Here is a 19,411-nt window from a genome sequence, read left to right as displayed (position 1 = left end):
CTGAGAAATGTCCCATGACAGTCAGGAAGTTGGTAAGTATGAAACAGGTTCATATAATCTGCATGTCAAAGTAGGGAACAGTTTGGAGATGGTTGGTAAAGAGAGAAAATGAGTGGAGGGGACATACAGAAATATTGTTACAAGTCAGGGTCTTTACTTGACTGGTGTCAAACCCTGGCACGATTTCCGCTAGAAGTCATAAGTTTACCCCCAATTTCCAAAGATTTCCATACAACCTCTATACAATTTTTTTACTCTAATCAATGCAAGACCAAAGATCTCACATCCTGCCAAATATCTGTCAACCACACATCTGCATGATTTCTCTTCATTAGGTTTTTGTACCACCAGCAGTTCATGCTGTAGAAACTATACAACTATCCCTTAACACAGGGAACTATTTTAACTATGCCACCTTAGGCCATTTTCTCATTGGTTTCCAGGCATATTTCACCAGTACAACTGCATCACATTTGCCACCATAGTGACATAAATTGCATCTGCCGAGTCCCTTCTTATCAATTCCATTGTGTAATTTACCGGTTTCCTACCATAAGTACTGCCACTACAGTCACACCACCCATGTGCACCACTATATTTTATTAGGGACTTTGCTATTCCAGGGACACTCATTCGGTTTTAACCTGAATTCACTACTAGTGAACCATGGCATCATGGAAACTCACTAACACTTTACTCCGTGACATTTTCTCCTAGTAACTGGCTAATTATTCCAGGGCAAAGGAATATTTCTATTGCACTGAGTTCCAATAATCAGACAATAACCACAAAAATCTAAGAATTCCTTAAAACGGGGCGCTATAACCAAATGTGCATACTCCAAATTTATTACATTACCTCCACCTTTAGAAAGATCACTCAGCCTCCCAAGACCTTAGCGCACCTGCACACAATATAATTTTTGACTCAGTCTCGGTCAGCTGAGCCTATGTTCTTACAACTAACTCACCACTAATGGACCAGTGCTACAGTGACTGAACATAGCCATAAGAGAACCCACACCCTTACAGGAAATGTTTGGAACACCATCACATAAACAATTCAACTGTACTATGGTGTGCAATACCGTTATTTCATGCTGCTAATTAATTAACATGTGCTATGAATTGTCCTTCAGAACTTCCCAGATGGACACTTTTCCATACAAGCAGACATTTCAACTATGCATGATTGAAACCACATTGGACCATTATGATTGCCAAGATGGTAGCAAATTTGTAAAAAAATACACTGTACAAAGCAATTTCCAACTGGCAAGTCACTAGCAGGTCAATAACAATAAACACAGGAACCTTTCTGTGTACAGTGAGGTTAGAGAATGTGTTCTTCAGAGAATAACACGTCTCTTACGAACCTAAAAAACAATTCAACCATGACTTAAACACCCAACTGGCGCGACACACATTGTCATCCATAGACAAACACTAGATATGACACTGCATCAAATAGCTGTTCATCACAAGTACTTACTCTACAGGGACAGAAAAAAAAGTCCACTAACCTCCAAACAATCATACATAATACCACCACTTCCCTTATCAATTTAGCTCTGCTTTACTCACAGCACAAACCAAACAAATATACCTAATTTACCAAACTCTGGTTCCAGGCAGCAGACAACTTCTAAAACTGTTCTGATCCAACATTGCACACATTTAATTAAAAACAACTTATTCATAAGAACATAAAAAAATAGACATCTGTCATCACATAATCAACTCACTAGAATCACACTATTTACACAGCCGATGGACGCAGATCGATTTGATTTTAACTGCGTGGCTTTTGTATCTCAACCCGTTTGATGCTTTGTCCTTACCCAACCAAATATAATAATCATGGGAAATGATTATTACACACCCATTCCAATTTGTTTTTATCACCAGTCAGTGTTACAAGCACATGAAATAACTGAACTCAGTGTCAAATAATGTCTGTAACTTAATACAACACAGTGGCATTTCTTTTCCATGCCCTTCTTCATTGCATTAAATTGGTCCTTTGAGCCATAATTAGATATGGCGATATGTCTTCTTCCCTCTCGATTTCATCATGTATTTCTTCCTGGCTATTGGTGCGTTTATGTTCACTCTCAGGTTGCACCAACCATGGTTTTAGTTGGTTGAAGTGAACAATCTGAGTCGCCTTATGATTGCTCCTTGCAGTCAGGTATGTAACATCTGTTACTTTCTTAACAATCCACCATGGTCCAGTCCATTTGACCTGTAGTTTAGGTGATTTCCCTTTCCTTGTTAGGGTATGGTGCAACCACACCAGGTCACCATCACTGAAAGACTAACCGTGAACCATGAGATCATAAGCAACTTTCTGATGTCGAATAATGGTGCCTTTTTGTTCTTGTGCATCCTCGTTGGCTCCCCAAATTGCTTTTCTATAATCCAACACAAATCAAGGCAGATTCTTTGGGATCTCATCTGGTGTTTTGCCAGCTAGATGATCCGTAGGGAGAATCACTCTCTACCCAGCATCAGCTTGTTCGGGTGAATCCAGAGGAAGTGTGCTCAGATGCAAGATAGGCCATGCTCCTAAGAGAAAGTTATTGGTCCCAGTTTTCTGGTTTATCATCCATGTATGCTGCTAGCATCTGGCATAAAGTTCTGTTATACCATTCCACCATTCCATTACATTGTGGATGATAGGGAGATGTTTGCATCTTCTTAATCCCTAATATTACAGTTCTATGAATATGGCACTTTCAACCTGTCGGCCTTGGTCAGATAACAGTACATGAGGCACGCCAAATCTGCAAATAAAATTATCCAGAAATGCTTTTGCAACCATGGTGGCTTCAATATTAGGCAGATGCACTGCCTTAGTCCACTTAGTGAAATGATCTCCAGTTACAAGGATGTATGCATTTCCTTCCTCTATCTTTGTAAGAGGTCCCAAAAAATATCGAGGGCTACCAGCTCTCCTGCCTCCCCAGTTTTGTTCAGTGCTTCTGCTCGGGACTTTTGTGCTGAGTGCAAACAGAGCACATCACACAGTAGTCACGAATATCATCTCTCATACCAGGCTAATAGTAATGTTGGTACACTTTACTGAGGGTTTTATTGACACCTAAATGTTCCCCGGCGGCTCAATCATGGCATTGCTTTAGGACTTTTCACCGCCATCTGTATGGTATGGCAGTGAAACCTTTAACTGGCTTGACGGAACAATTTTGCCAAACTCACACAAGCATCTTGTCTGACATCTCAAATAATTTGTATGCCCCCATAACACCTTAACGTCAGCACTATTCCCAGATACTTCTTCCCAAGCAGGGCATTGCCATGCCTCAGCCCAACTAATAACTCATGATAAAGTAGCATCTTGTCTCTGTATGTCTCCAAAATGTATTCCATTGCTGCCACCAGAACTTTTCTTGTTACAAGCCAGGGGTCTTTACTTGACTGAGTGATGTCAAATCCTGGCGCGATTCCAGCTAGAAGACATAAGATTACCCCAAATTTCCAAAGACTTCCATACAACTTCAGTTGTAAATTAGAAAACTTGATGTGTCTGTTCTATGCATAAATTTTACTCTAATCAAAGCAAGACCACAAATCTCACAACCTGCCAGATATTTATCAACCGCACATCTGCATGGTTTCTCTTCATTAGTTTTCCATACTGCCAGCAGTTCACGCCATAGAAACTATACAACTATCCCTTAACACAGGGAACTATTTTAACTATGCCACCATAAGCCAGTAAAACTATGGTTTCCAGGCACGTTTCGCCAGTACAACTGCATCACATTTGCCACCATGGCAACATAAATGGTATCTGCTGAGTCCCTTCTTATTGATTCCATTGTGTAATTTACCGGTTTCCTACCATAAATACTGCCACTGCAGTCACACCACCAATGTACACCACTAGATTTTATTAGGGTCTTTGTTATTCCAGGGACACTCATTCGGTTTTGACCTGAATTCGCTACTAGTGAACCATGGCATCATGGAAACTCACTAACACTTTACTCCATGACATTTGCAGCTAGTAATTGGCTAATTATTTTGGGCAAAGGAATATTTCTATTGCACCAAATTCCAATAATCAGACAAGTAATCACAAAAATCTAAGAATTCCTTAAAACAGGGCATAATAACCAAATGTGCATACTCAGATTTATTACATTATGTATGTGTTAGAATAAGCCATTAAAAGCATGCTGACAATTATGCCACTTATTGAACTGGTTGAATATTCATTTATGTTTTCTTGTTTGTTTCTCTGTAAATGTGATATACATATTTTCTTTGTGCCACTAACTGTTCTTCTTTATCATCAACTTACACTTAATCATTATTCAAAAGACCAGTCATTTTTGAAAACTTCATATATGATATACCATTAATGTATTTTGGCTTCAGTTTTCATTTCAAGAAAGAGGGATTCATATAAGTGTTCTGTGCTTGCTTTCCAATCCAAGTTTAATTTACTTGTATGTTTTTTGATCAGTGATTAAACAAAGAAATACAATTTAAACTGATGTACTATTACAGGCTGGTTTCATAAATGGCATCGCATTACTGGTTTTCATGGCTGGCCTCATGTTTTATACCAGTTACAGGATCCTCAAGTGTGTAGAGGGGCAGAGTAAGTAGCATATTGTTATTCTACCTTACTTTTTTGTGACTGATTTTCCCAGTTTTTTCCTAAATTTCCTTGTTTTGAAGAGCTTTCCAAGTAGTTCCTATTACGTTTTTTTTCAAGCATATTAATTATCAAATCACCATAAATTTTGTAAACATTTCAAAAAGGAGTTGCCAGTTAGCATGTTATCTAGGCAATCATCAGAGAAAATGAGAGAGAGAGAGAGGAGTATTTTAAAAATAAGTAGTTCCATCTCATATGGAACATACATTTAAATTGCAAATACATATCTTCATTAAGCCTTTGCTTTATAGATTTACAGATTTATCATGGAGAAATAAGAGAAGCCATCAACCCATAGAGCATGGTGAAATGTCATGTTGGCAACAAAGGGTTACATTAAAATATGATGGTATTTCCCATGCACAGTTTTAGAGAACTGCAGTTTATTCTTAAGGAGTTATTGTTGAAAAGATTGGACTTAGAAAATGAAATCTGATGTATTTATTTTCTCAGTCATCATCATTGGCAACTCGGTCTCGAAAGACCATGCGAATAGCGCCCTTGGGGTGTTGTCTGTCTCTGTTGGCATCGTCTGCTGTGGCTGTGCAGGCCTATACGTGAGTGACAGTCCCTACTGCAGTTGGTGCAGACATACTGGGAAGTCTGCATTACTGTGGTTGCTGTTGTGTTCTTCTTTCTCTTACGTTTCTCTGCCGCCAACTGGCCTCTCCTTGCATCAGCGACTGATAAGCCATTGTTTACCATCAGTCTCCAGGTGCCTCGGTCCTCAGCCAGCTCTTCCCAGCCATCGGGTGAAATGTTGCATGCCTTCATGTCCCTCTTGCACACATCTTTGAAATGGAGTGAGGGGCGTCCGACTCTTCTCATGCCAGTGGCCAGCTGTCCATATAAGATGTCCTTTGGCAGCCTTCCATCCTCCATGCGTCGGATGTGACCCAGCCATCGAAGGCGGCATTTAATTAGCAGGGAGTACATGCTGGGGGTACTTGCACGCTGCAGGATCTCGCTGTGTGGAACACGGTCTTGCCAGCTGATTTTCAGGATGCGTTTTAGGCACCGTATATGGAAGGAGTTGAGCCGGCATTCTTGCCTCATGTAGGTACTCCACGTCTCACTTCCATATAGAAGGGTGCTGAGAACGCAGGCCTGATAGACTTAGACCGTTGTGTGCTCTGTCAGCGCGTTGTTTTCCCAAACCCTCTTTGTTAATTGAGCCATGATGGTGTTTGCCTTTCCAAGCCTTCTGTCCAGCTCCATATCAATTGAGAGAGTGTTGCTGATGGTTGACCCTAGGTAGGTAAAGTTGTTGACTGCTTCCAGAGTGACACCGTTGATTTTGATGGAAGGGGCAATGGTGGTATCTTGCACGCTGACATTTGTTTTTTCCAAGCTGATTGTGAGACCAAACTGCGTGCAGGCAACAGCAAAACGGTCTCCCAGTCTCTGGAGGGCTTCCTCGGTGTGGGCCACAAAAGCTGCATCATCTGCAAAAAGCATCTCCCTGATGAGCACAGCTCTCACTTTGGTCTTTGAGCGCAGTCGTGCTAGGTTGAACAGCCTCCCATCAGACCTGGTGTGTAGATATATGCCATCCGTGGACGTGTCGAAGGTGTAGGACAGGAGCAGGGAGAAGAAGATCCCAAAAAGTGTTGGTGCCAGCACGCAGCCCTGCTTCACACCACTGTTAATTGGGAAGGAAGTTGAGGAGGATCCATCATACAGGACTGTTCCCTTCATATCTGCATGGAAAGAGATTATCATGCTGAGGAGTTTTGGGGGGCAACCGATCTTACTCAGAAGTTCAAAAAGGCCCTTCCTGCTGACCAAGTCAAAGGCCTTGGTGAGGTTGATGAACATCATGTAGAGTGGTTGACCTTGCTCTCTGCTCTTCTCTTGGAGTTGTCATAGGGAGAAGATCATGTCTGTCGTTGACCTGCCTGCTCTGAAGCCGCACTGTGATTCCGGGTACACACGGTCTGCCAGAAACTGCAGCCTGTTGAGTAAGATGCAGGCGTACACTTTACCAACAATACTCAAGAGCGAGATCCCTCTGTAATTATTACAGTCACTGTGGTCGCCCTTGTTTTTGTAAAGGGTCACAACTGTGGCATCACGCATGTCTTGGGGGACTACTCCTTCCTCCCAGCAGCGGCAAAGTAGCTCGTGCAGTGGTTTAATCAGCGCTGGTTTTCCACGTTTGGTAGCTTCGGGCGGGATGCTGTCACTACCTGGTGCTTTGTCGTTTGGAAGGCAGTCGATTGCTTTGCTGAGCTCCTCTAAGGTTGGCACTTTGTCGAGCTCTTCCATGATGGGCAGATTCTTTATGCTGCTGAGGGCTGCATCAGTGACTGACGTTTCTCCGGAGTATAGTTCTGAGTAGTGCTCCACCCATCTGGCCATCTGTTGCCCACGGTCTGTGATCTTCTCTCCCATCAGGGATTTCAGGGGAGCGACCCCTTTCACTGTAGGGCCTAGAGCCTTCTTGATGCCACTGTACATGCCTTGGATGTGTCCGGACTCGGCACTGCGCTGGATCCCTTCACACAGTTGTTGCCAGTACTCGTTCGCACACTGTCTAGCAATGCATTGGGTGTTACTTCGGGCACTTCTGAGAGCAGCAAACGTCCGTTCATTAGGGCATTTTTTGTAAGCTATGAAGGCTTTTCGTTTCTCCTCGATTTGTGGTTCCATCCTTGATAGGTGTGCATTGAACCAGTCCTGGCTGGGTCGTTCCTTCTTGCCAAACGTTGACATAGCTGTATTGTAGATGGCACCCTTCATGGCGTTCCACTTGGCTGTAGCGTCATACTCAGGCAGGTCCTGGAGAGCCTTGTTCAGGGCAGACACATACTCCTCCACCTTGGCAGGGACTGACATCTGTGCAGTGTTTATGCGAGGACGTCCTTTTGGTTTTGAGCGGTGTAGCGTGTGTGGCTGTAGTCACACTCTGCTGCTCACAAGGGCATGGTCGGAGTCACAGTCTGCACTGTGGTAGGTTCTGGTGGAGAGGACGCTGTTAAGGGCAGAGCGCCTGGTGATGACCAAGTCGAGTTGGTGCCAGTGATGAGATCTGGGGTGATACACTTTGTGTTGTGGCTTACACTTGAAGAAGGTGTTTGTGATGCACAGGCCATGGTAGGTGCATAGCTCCAGCAGTCTCTGGCCGTTTTCGTTGGTCTTTCCAGTGCCATGATATCCGAGGCAGGTTTTCCAGGACTCGTGGTCCGCACCTACTCTGGCATTAAAGTCGCCGAGGAGGAATAGTGGTTCATTTTTGGGGCATCCTTTGATCTGTTCGTCCAGCTGCCCATAGAACTGATCCTTCACGTCTTCTGATGATGTGAGGGTTGGGGCGTAGACACTGATGATGTTGACAGGACCTGAAGTAGTGGTGAGGCGGATGGACAAGAGACGCTCAGTGCCCCCTGTGGGAGGTTCAACCGAGGCCAGGAGATTGTTTTTGATGGCAAAGCCCACTCCGTGCTGACGGGGCTCCTCAGGTTCTTGACCCTTCCAGAAGAAGGTGTAGTTTTCCTCTCTGAGGGAGCCACTAGAGGCGAGCCTGGTTTCCTGGAGGGCAGCTATGCTGATATTTAGTCTGGTGAGTTCTCTATCGATGATGGCCGTCTTTCTGGTGTCGTCCACTTCTCTGAGGTCGTCAGAGATGCCTGTACACATGGTGCGCACATTCCAGCTTGCAAATCGAAGAGCTGCAGTCTTCTTTATTGGTTTCTTGTTTCTTTTGTCTGGTGTGGAATTACCGTCTGCTTGTCATGCTGAACAACACACTGAGCTCCAGACACCCACTGGAGCAGGCAGACGATGGCGGGTCAACACCTTATTGACCGGGGGCTGCCCGGCTTGAGGCGGGCGATAGTTGGCCAGTGGGACACGATGATCCCTTCCACCGTCAAAGCTGACCCTTGGCGCCCCTTCCCTACGCCAATCGGGTGGGACTTATAACCCGTAAACTGTCAGCTTCTGTGTTGTTTCCTCACTCTGTAGCGAGACTGGAGTGTCCTCTCCAGGGCGCAAGCCTGGGCGTGGAGTATGGAGATCCTGTGCTGCCCAGACGTCAGGATCCCCCTCTCGTCCTTGCTGGTGGGGTCCAAAGGAATGCTGAGCATGACATTTGGCACCAGTTTGGATGCAGGAGCTGCCGGAAGGAGGTCGTAGTTGACCCTCAGCCGCCTTAGGGGCTCCACTCCTGTTTGTTCTGTCTGGGTTTACTCCCATAGCCTTTCCTTCTCCTGAAGATATCCACAAGGCAGTGGAGCCATAATCCAATGGATGGGACTTGGTAGGTTTTGAATCAGAGTTTCCTTCTCCTAGATGAACTGCCTGACAAGGCTAACGAGCTTCATCTGCCCGGGTTTGGGGTCAGAGTTTCCCTTCTCTTAGACTGGTTGCCTGCCAAGGCTAATGAGCCCAGTCTGCCTATCCAGTTATACCGCCGGGTACTCGGTCGCGCCACACAGCAGGCTGTGTTAAAACAGGGGGCACCGCGTGAAGGTGCTGCTGTGGACACAATAGTGTAGGAGAGGCCATATGCAAGTAACCTCCCGCCCCGCAGAGCGAGACAGTGGTCCTGCGGCGATCACTACACCTGGGAAGGAGAGGCTACGAGAGACGCTTCACTTTCCTTTGGCAAGCGGGACGTCAGGCCCAGGCCATGCACCCCCCAATATAGTATGGCTTAGTTTGGCTTAAATATTAGCAAAGGTAGAAAATATGCCAATATCTGCATTTGAATGCACAGTAGTTTTTATCATTCTACCTAATATTTGTCATCATTTGTTTTATCTTGATCTGTTGATGACAATATATTGACTAATTTTATTTTAAATTTAGCCATTTCTCTTTCTTAAATTTGCAACGGATCAGTGTTCATTTCACAAGCTGTTGCATATTCCCTTGCACTATAATCCTCAACTGATATGTCACTTCTGCATATTGCCTTACACTATAATCCTCAACTGATATGTCACTTCTGCATATTGCCTTACACTATAATCCTCAACTGATATGTCACTTCTGCATATTCCCTTGCATTATAATCCTCAACTGATATGTCACTTCTTCATATTGCCTTACACTATAATCCTCAACTGATATGTCACTTCTGCATATTGCCTTACACTATAATCCTCAACTGATATGTCACTTCTACATATGTATCAGGGCAAGCAGTATCTGTACCAACTTTTGTGAATAATAGAAACATACTTATCTTAGATTACTGGAATATTTTGGTTGAACAGTAGAGTAATAGTCCTTTGTACGGACTCTTGTTATTAAAACATTTTGCTCCATGAACTTCATCATAGATGAAAATAGTGCAGATCTGACCTCCATTATGACAAGTGTGTTCATGGGTTGGTTTAATGGCACTTTTAACATTATTGGATATATCATGCCAAGGAAATGGCAGCTATGTGCCTGTCCCAAGAACATACCATGGCAGTTGACTCAGGTTGACTTGGATTGGTGTCCTTGGACTATGAGTCTAATGCTCTACCAACTGAGCTTCTATAGCTTTTTGCTACTTAAGTGAATAACTTGTCGATCTTAATACACCACTCCCTCGATAACTCACCCCCAGATAACTCGTGATCCCGCTTATAATGTGGTGTCTGGCGTGGCTCTTGATTTTTTTCTAAAGAAAATATATTTTAAATATCTTTAAAATATGCTGAATGTGAAAATATTACGATGAGAATTGATAAATAAAACCGTGATAATCTCTCGTTTTATCATTGAAAATGGTGATTAATGCCTGTAAAGATAGAATCAATATTGTGAAATTTGCAAGTCCTTAATAAGATATTCTATATTATGTAAGTTTTTTTAATGATAAATAGTTGTCAATACACTTATTAATTGAGTATTCAACACTATAACGTACCAACACACCCACCCCCTTTTGCCTTTATGTTGATCCCTTTATTGGTTTTGGCTTTTTTATAGGCCCCTTGATAACTCACGCCTCACTTATAGTGCGGTTGATGTTTTTGGACCCCGATGTGCATGAGTTATTGAGGGAGAGGTGTACTGGTCTTGCTACTAGATTTAAAAGACTTTTCTTATTACATGAAATTGGTCCTAATTGATGAAGATATGACCTCCAAAACATGTACTAAGACAAAAAATATGTTTCCTAATGCACAGGCTTTAAAATTAGGGTGGGTAAGTTTTAAAATATATATATATAAATGCAATAAACTGACAGTGAACAGTGCAAAACTAGTATTTAGCTAGCCTGAGTGCTTTTGACTCTTTAATGAGTCTTTTTCAAAGGCAGATACAAAATATAGACAGTACAAACAAATAAAACAGAAAAACGGTTATGTTTTTGAAATTTTACATGGCTGTTTCTACAGGAGTTCAACCTTTTAACTCTATTATGTGTCAGCTAGTTTATTTCAGCTTGTTGCTGACACTGGCCTAATGGATTTTTAGCAGGCTTTGTATTTAGTTGCACTTATACAAACATCTTGATATCAAGTTAACACTCTGATATTGATTTAAAGCTCAATTGTTGTTTCTCAGATTTCTGTCTGTATGGGCTTGTGCACATCAGAATACAAGTAAGTATGATACTTGGGTTGTGGATTTCTCGGAAAGGTTTGACAGATATAGTGCCACTTGACTTCATTGGATATAACTTGGGCTTTTGAACTATATTGGCTTGTGAATACAATAATTCAAAAAAGAGTAATTTTGAATTTTAACCTCTTGACATTAGAGGTAAGTTCTTTGATTTTCTATCCTTGACATCACACTCTAGGTCAAAGGACATGACTAAGGCTTTTGTACTGCACATATCTGTAAACATTTTGACTGAAATATATAAGAAAATATTTTGTTACTATTTTGTAATCTTGGACTTTGTGAAGGATATCTCATATGGTTTCAGTACTTTGCAATTAAAAGGAATGCAAAGGGTGAAGAAATGTTCTCATGGATTCTCACCTATTCTTTTTGGTCAGTTGAGCATTAGTCCTTTGGATGGACCCTTGTTACAATATAGCAAAGTGATATATTACGTTGTTTTTCAGTAGGAAGGTACTATCTGCTGTACATTTTTAAATATTTTAAAATTAACAACAGAAAGATGAATTGTGAGTTTGTAATCATCTGTATCATATGACTGATTGTGTTAACATGTGTAACCAGAATATTTTCTTCAGCTCTGGATGGGCAGTTGGTAGAATTTTCTGATGTCTGCAGGCGTTTACTTGGACGAGGTGCTGAGGGTGTAGCTGTTCTGTCATCACTTCTGGTCCTTTTAGGAGGGATAATTATCTACTGGATTCTAATGTCAAATTTCTTATACAACATAATCAGTTTTATATATCGTAAGTTTTCAACTAGTTTTCAACTGATCTATCTACTAAGGAAATAATGCATTATATGAATAGTCCGTTTGGTTTATTAAACATGTCATTTTTATATGAATGCTGATGTCTTTTTTATGTGCCTTCCATAAGGCAGAGCATATCATATTATAATGTTGTCTGTCATCTGTCCATCCATCTGTCGAAATGTTGTTTCTGCACAATAACTCCAATTTTATACCATTTATTGTTAATAAACTTTGTGGTTGGCTTGCATTTGAGGAAGGGAAGTACACAATAACCTGTCTGTCATCTACAGTTATTAAACTGTGTGGATATCAAAGACTTCTATAAATGATACTAAAGCTGCTTCACTAGGACCTCAGCATTAAGTGTTTGGACTGGTTGACTTGGTGTCAGGATGATGGGATGGGTGGGACATCATGCTACATGTCTGTGGCAAGATGCCCCAGTGCTAGACATCGCTATAAACTGCCACATTGCAGACATCATAGTGATATGACTGAAAAATTGTTAAAGCTACGTCAAAAATCCGAATCACACACACACACACAAACTGTGTGGATGGCATGCACTAGGGATAGAGAAGAACATTATGAGGTCAAAAGGTCGCATGTTATGGTGACTTTGATTCAAGAAAAATGGTTTCTGCAGAATAACATTAATTCTACATGACATATCTTTACAAAACTTTGTGGATGGCATACACTTTGGTTATGGAAATCTCATATGATTTTGGGTGGAAAGGTCAAAAGTAAGGGTCACTGACTGAAAGAAGAAAACAAAATATTTCCACACAATATCACTGACCTGTAACCCAACTATGTGGATGGCTTGCACATGGGGTAAGTGAAAATCCTAGGGACACTGTGACAGAAAGTAGAAAAGTTGTTTCAGCATATAAAGTATCTACCTAGAGGACTATTACACATGAGGTGTGCATATAGTGTGCTATTTACAGTACTCTTATTCTGTATTTTTACAATTTCCTTTGTTTAAAACAAATTTGATCATTGTGTAAAGCAGTAAAGAAGAAATACAAATATAATATGCATAGAAAATGATGTGATTTCATATGCCTGTCATGCATGCAGAACTACCTGTTCTTAAGTTAAAAAATGACACTCATTAACCCTGACCATTCCAGTGGCCTAAGTGGTTAGAATGTCTGTCTCGGATGTGGAAGGTCACAGGCTCAAACCCCTGCCAAGTCATACCAAAGACTTATAAAAATGGTACTATCAGCTGGCTTGCTTATTGCTCAGCATTAAGAGGTTAGTCTTTGGACTGGTCTAGTCTGGTGTCAACAAAATGTGACTGGGTGAGACTTGATGCTGCATGATGCCCCAATGCTAGACATCACTATAAACTGCCACACAGCAGACATCATAGCAATATGACTAAAATTGTTAAAGCTATGTTAAAAAGCTAATTCACACTTATACATACACACTCAATACCAAATATATCAATAGCTTTTAATTTCATTAGCTTGAATATTAAAGAAAGATAAAGCTTATGCAGTCATCCTAATATTGGCATCATCATATACAGTAGCTAAATTGCCCTTGTATTATACTGAACACTACACCATCCATGTGCAATTCCTCTGTTGTGAGTTTTCATTTTTTAAGCACACTGAACATTTAGAACAAACATTTTATATTCAGATATAGTGCAATTTAAGTTTGTAATCATCAGTTGAATCATACCTCATAAAGAACATTGATACAAATGAAATTCTTCCATCGTATCAAATACGTTTTTCCTTGATCTCTCATTGTACAGTTGTTTTTCATCTAATATTTCAGGCTATGCCACTGATGGTGCATCAAATTCAAAGGATGATAATGGTAAGTTGTATTTCAGAGAATTATCAAATTGTCCTTCCCCTTGCAATAGCAATTAGGTAATACTTTAATTGAGCCATATATAATCTTTATGCATACAGTTAAAAACATATTCTGAGGAAGTATTGTTTTTTCAATTGGTATAGTTAAATACCGTTTACTGTAATCATTTACAGTAAATATTATTATGGTTAATTAGCAAGTATGGTAAATTATACTACTCATTGCAAATATATTATGCATTTTTTAATGCAATTAAATCATAGATATGTGGCATCAAATTTGAATGAATGACTAATTGGTATTATTTATATTATAGTGTATGTATAATGTACATGCATCCGTTTTTTTTGATATGCCTGCCATAAGGAAGAACACATTATGTTATCATGTTACCAATTTCATTTCTGCACAATAACTTGGGTTCAACACTGTCTACAGGTAACCTTTGTGGATTACTTGCACTATGGGGATAAGGAAAAAAAACTTTAATTTTGAAGTCATGGTCACTGTGACCTGAAGAAGAAAATTTTTTTTATATGCTTGGCTATGTCCATATTTTAACTTGCTTGTTCACTATTTTACCTGTTTCTTTTTTCTCCTTCCTTTTTTGTCATTAAAAAAATCAGACAGGTTTTACATATATTGTAAAATGGTACAAATATAAAATTCTAATTATGATAGTTATAAGATTATCTTATATTAAGAAGTGTGTGTATATATATATATATATATATATATATATATATATATATATATATATATATATATATATATATATCACAGTATTCATTTCTTCTCTGGGGAAGTAAACAGAAAGAAAAATAACTAAATTTGCAGTGTGCCTATTTTGTTCAGATAAGTTGTGGACCTGATAAAAAACAAAGACAGCAAGCAGGATTTTTTGGGGTGAGAAGGATCATCATCCTTATATGATCTCTGTTTTAGTCCATGTGGAAATTTAGTGCACTGATGCTCCAATACTCTGAAATGTCAGACTTTTTTCATACCATATATACTCGCGTATAAGCCCGTTCGCGTATAACCGACCCCCCCAAACTGAATTGGTAAAACTGTTATAAAGTGCATGACCTGCATATAAGCCAACCCATAATTTCTAGACTACCGGTACATCACAAGATGCACAAAGTGAGTTCTGAATCCGTTTATTTAGTCAAATCACATTATTAAATAAAATGAAAGTAAGAAAGCTAATTTATATGTTGAAATAAAAACAATTCTAAAGTGTTAAGTCTTAATGGAAATTTAATTAATCTTCATTCTAAAATCATGAATTATAAAAGTTCTATCACTTTTAGAATCCTTCAAAATCTGGCTGTGTAGCAGACTCGCCAAACAGTTCACGAAACTCGGCTTCTGTTACGGGCGTGCTTTCGTCATATACGTCGTCATAGTCATCATGGTCATCCGATAGTGTGTCATTCTCCTTCTCGCTCTCCTCATCATTGTCGGATTGAAATATAGCTTCATCCTCTGTTCCATCCATGGCATTGCTGATACAGCACTTCCTGAATGATTTTGCAATCATTTCCGATGGAATTGAGTCCCATGCTTCTTTTACCCACTTGGCGACCAAATTGATGTCCGGCCTCATTAAATTCCCGCCTTTTGTCATTTTCACAGCCCCTGAACAAACCCATTCTGCCCACATCTTTCGTAACTTGTCCTTAAAAGGTTTGTTAAGGCAGACATCAAGAGGTTGTAACACTGACGTTAAACCTCCTGGTATCACAGCCAGTGTTGTTTTCATTTTCTTTGCGGCCTGTTTTACTTCATCGGCCTTGTGTGCACGAAACATATCCCATACAAGCATTGAAGGTTTCCGAAGAATTGTACCTGGTCTCTTGTTCATACTTTCTCCAACCATTCAATTGTTCCACTTTCGTCCATCCATCCCTTTTGCTGTGCACGAACGATGACACCACCAGGAAATTTCATGCTTTTCAGCAGCGTCTTCCTTTTAAAAATGATGACAGGAGGAAGCTTTGATCCATCAGCTAAACAGGCCAATACAACCGTGAAATGCGTTTTTTCATGGCCGGTCGTTTTTATCAGAACAGTTTTCTCACCAACAGCATTGACTGTTTTATTGCTTGGTAAGTCAAAGGTCATAGGCGTCTCATCCATATTTCCAATTTGTGATAGTTCAAATGAGCACTCCTTTCTGTGTTTAATGATGAACTGCTGAAATGATAAAATTTTTTCTTCCAAGTCTTTTGGTAGCTTTTGTGCTATCTTCGTTCTCTGCCTGAGGCAGAAACCATTCCGGTTCATAAAATGAGAACACCAGCTGGCTAATGCAACAAATTTTGAATCTGCCAACTTATATTTATCATTTTTCGCCATCTGCATAGCACGTAGACGAATTTCAGTTCATGTGACAATGTATCCATTTTGTCGACGTTCACTTACAAAATCACTGAGTTCTTTCTCCAATTCAGGGAAAGAGGCAATCCCAGTCCGATGAGCCTTCTTGGATTTTGGCATTTCTTTTAATGCTGCTTTGCTTTTCCGCCATTCCCATACTTGCTTCTCGTTCACAAAAAATTTGCGTGCTGCGGCACAGTTGTTATTTGCTTCTGCATATTCAATAACTTTAAGTTTGAATGCTGCATCATAAGCAGAACGCTTTCTTTTACTTCCAACACTATTCATTTTATCTGATTGAATTGAATATAAACTTCTAGAGAGATTAAACTGAAATAATTTCTTATAGTGGTAGTATACTATTTATATACCTTATCCTGTAATTATTTCCAAGTGTGGCTGGTTATCAATTTGCATTTGATAATTATTTGTCATTGTTGTTTATTTGTGTGTTTTTTTTAAACTACCGGTAGTGTGATTCAATTGATCAAAATATGATTGGTTTCAGCGTGGACATTATTCAAGTATTTTGACAGTTTATAACTTTGAGCAGAAACCATGTCCACTACCATATCTCTTTAAACAATACATCTAAGTAGTATATAAACTGTGGCTGCCGATTACTTCTAAAACACCTGTCAAAGAAATCCCACAAATTATATTGTTTTACAAATATTCATGCTGACTCGTATATTGCCTTGTTATTTACCCTTCCTAAGCATGTGCGCAACAAACCCCATGGAACCTCTCGCTATTGTTCCTTTAAGACTATCGTACATGTATTTCTACTCTTGATCAAAATGTTTGTCGTATATACCTTCAGTATCGTAATTCTTTTATTTTTTTACGTAGATTCTTTTCATATTTACACTGAAATAAGCTAGTGTGCATTTGTACGATACTGTAGAGTTTAATGATTACTGAGCTGAGGGTTAAATACTTGATTGGAGATTACTAATATGGCGGTTCGTTAGGAAAATACACGTACCACCGTGGCTCAAATAACACGTATGGCTGCATTTTCTGGTGGATGGACATCTGTCAAATAGACGTCAAGTACGTTAAAACATGTTTTTCATTCATTATCCTACCACTTAAGTTAGAAAAAAATATTTGTTTCACTTCACGACAGCACAAATCTTATGAGCCATGTGGCATCATTAGGCATGTCATCTCATCTTCGGCGATCGACAGAAACAATGAATACTGGAAATCGAGGGAAAAAAGCGTTAAAAATTTCAGACTTGGACCTTGGCCCGCAGATAAGCTGAACCCCCTTCTTCCAGGCCTTATTTTTTCCCTAAATTTTTTGGCTTATACGAGAGTATATACGGGTAACTGTATCAGAATTTTAAAAAAAAAAATTTGCTATGCACAGAACCTGTTACCTTTACAAGAGTGCACAATTTCTTCACTTGTGGTACTAACATGTGTTGCCTAGCATCATGAAATATTTTTAACAAATACTTTGAACATGGTTATCACAGGTTTGAGTCCATGTACAGGCAGAGATTTTATCAAAATCTTTGTGGTGTAAATGCCCAGAACCTAGGGTTCTAAAGAGATGTACTTTTACAAATTGCTACAAAAGTCTTGGCTGGAATGTTTGAGCCCATATAAAGGCAGAAATTTTATCAAAGCCTTATTGAAAATTCCAAAATCAATAACAATAAGAAGTATTGGTTGCCTTAAACCTTGGTAGCAGGTAGCAAGATTTTACTTTATCCTCCAAGCAAATTTGTGTACAGATATTATTAAAATGACTGGATAAAATTTTTAAAAAAACCTCACCTACTTTCTTACATTTATTTAAGATTTTCCAGCACACATATTTAACTCCAACTACATTTCAGAATTAAAAGATCTCACCTTAATACAAATCTTATAAATATACAGCTCTGCCACATTATAGTCCCTTTCATAATGTAATTCGGTTTTATAACATGGTAACTCCATGGACTCAAAATTATAAAACTCAGATGCCAACAAAATATTTTTACATTTTCAACATCCATAAACTCAAACATTTATGTCAAAACCATGGTACTTAAATTTGACATCGCTAGAACATGTTTTTACGATCTGCCTTTGTTTCTTTTTTATCACTGTAACCACTGTTGTATTCAGTCAATTTCAGATATTGTATTCCTAACGGGCTGTAGCATGATTAAAATAACCTTTGTCTCTAATGACCCACACTCATAATTGGCCTATGTTGGTAACAGTAGACAGAAAGCCAAAATTGCTTCTGGTACTAAAAGCCATTACAACATGTAGACACCTAACTGAGCACCTTGAGATCTAAGACATTGCAGTCACAAATCCTTCCTTTGATCTGTTTCCATCAATGTGTTAATAAACAGTATCCTTCAGTATGCTTGTTTGCTTTATTTGTCATGCAAACCTTGGGAATTTTGTTGCAATCTAATATATAAGTTATTTACATAATGTATCCCATAATAAGGTCCTTTAAACTGTTACATATCACTTAACTGTGAATTCAGATAGTGGGAACTCTGTTTTCTTATTACCCAATAATAAAGTCATTTGGATTTATGATTGAATGAAGACAACATTTTGTTATTGCTTAATACTGAAATCAGTTGGAGAATGTTGCAGATGCTATGGATGTGTGAAGAGAACTTCTGCATTAAAACAAGATGTTAGAAGATGATGTTGAACACAAAGACATCCTCAGTTAGGTCCAAATGTAATCAGCTTATCCTAATTTTTCAGATGCTCTCTGTCGTGGTCCGACAGGTGGTGGTGGAAGTAACAATAGCATCAGTAATGTCAGCAATTCCCTGTTACCATCATTCACTTCATCTGTGTCATCAGGAAGCTTATGGCTGCACAATGCATACCAAGATGGCAACCAGCAACATCCTCTGTTTGCTAAAATCTGGGATGAATATTACACTGTACCTTTCTTCCTTATTTTGATACTAGTACCACTCATCAACTTCAAGTCTCCAACATTTTTTACAAAGTTTAATGCTTTAGGTTAGTATGCATCTGTCAACGTTTACAAGCACATTTGAGTATTGTGATCTTTAAAGGATTTTCTTGACTGTATAACACCACTTTAACCCTTTTCCTCATAGAGCATAGTGACAAAGTGCAGCGTGCTATAAATAGAACACCTGTTACCTAGTCGACAGCATG

General features: G+C 39.5%; 1 protein-coding gene across 5 annotated transcripts in view; it reads left to right on the top strand.

Annotated features, from left to right (window-relative positions):
* LOC149807402 (neutral amino acid transporter 9-like) overlaps positions 1–19,411 on the top strand; it is a 107,264-nt gene that overhangs the window by 53,703 nt on the left and 34,150 nt on the right. For 3 of the 5 annotated variants that reach the window (XM_089966371.1, XM_089966362.1, XM_089966391.1), the window contains 4 exons: positions 4,536–4,629; positions 11,841–12,008; positions 13,820–13,861; positions 18,983–19,249. In XM_089966371.1, coding sequence (XP_089822497.1) covers positions 4,536–4,629; positions 11,841–12,008; positions 13,820–13,861; positions 18,983–19,249 — 571 coding nt within the window. The remainder of the gene's footprint in view (positions 1–4,535; positions 4,630–11,840; positions 12,009–13,819; positions 13,862–18,982; positions 19,250–19,411) is intronic. The other 2 variants (XM_089966376.1, XM_089966384.1) reach the window with 2 other exon arrangements.

Source organism: Sinohyriopsis cumingii, chromosome 1, assembly GCF_028554795.1.
Source record: "Sinohyriopsis cumingii isolate HCF-2022 chromosome 1, ASM2855479v2, whole genome shotgun sequence".
Lineage (NCBI taxonomy): Eukaryota > Metazoa > Mollusca > Bivalvia > Unionida > Unionidae > Sinohyriopsis > Sinohyriopsis cumingii.
This window is presented reverse-complemented; position numbering and strand designations above follow the sequence as displayed.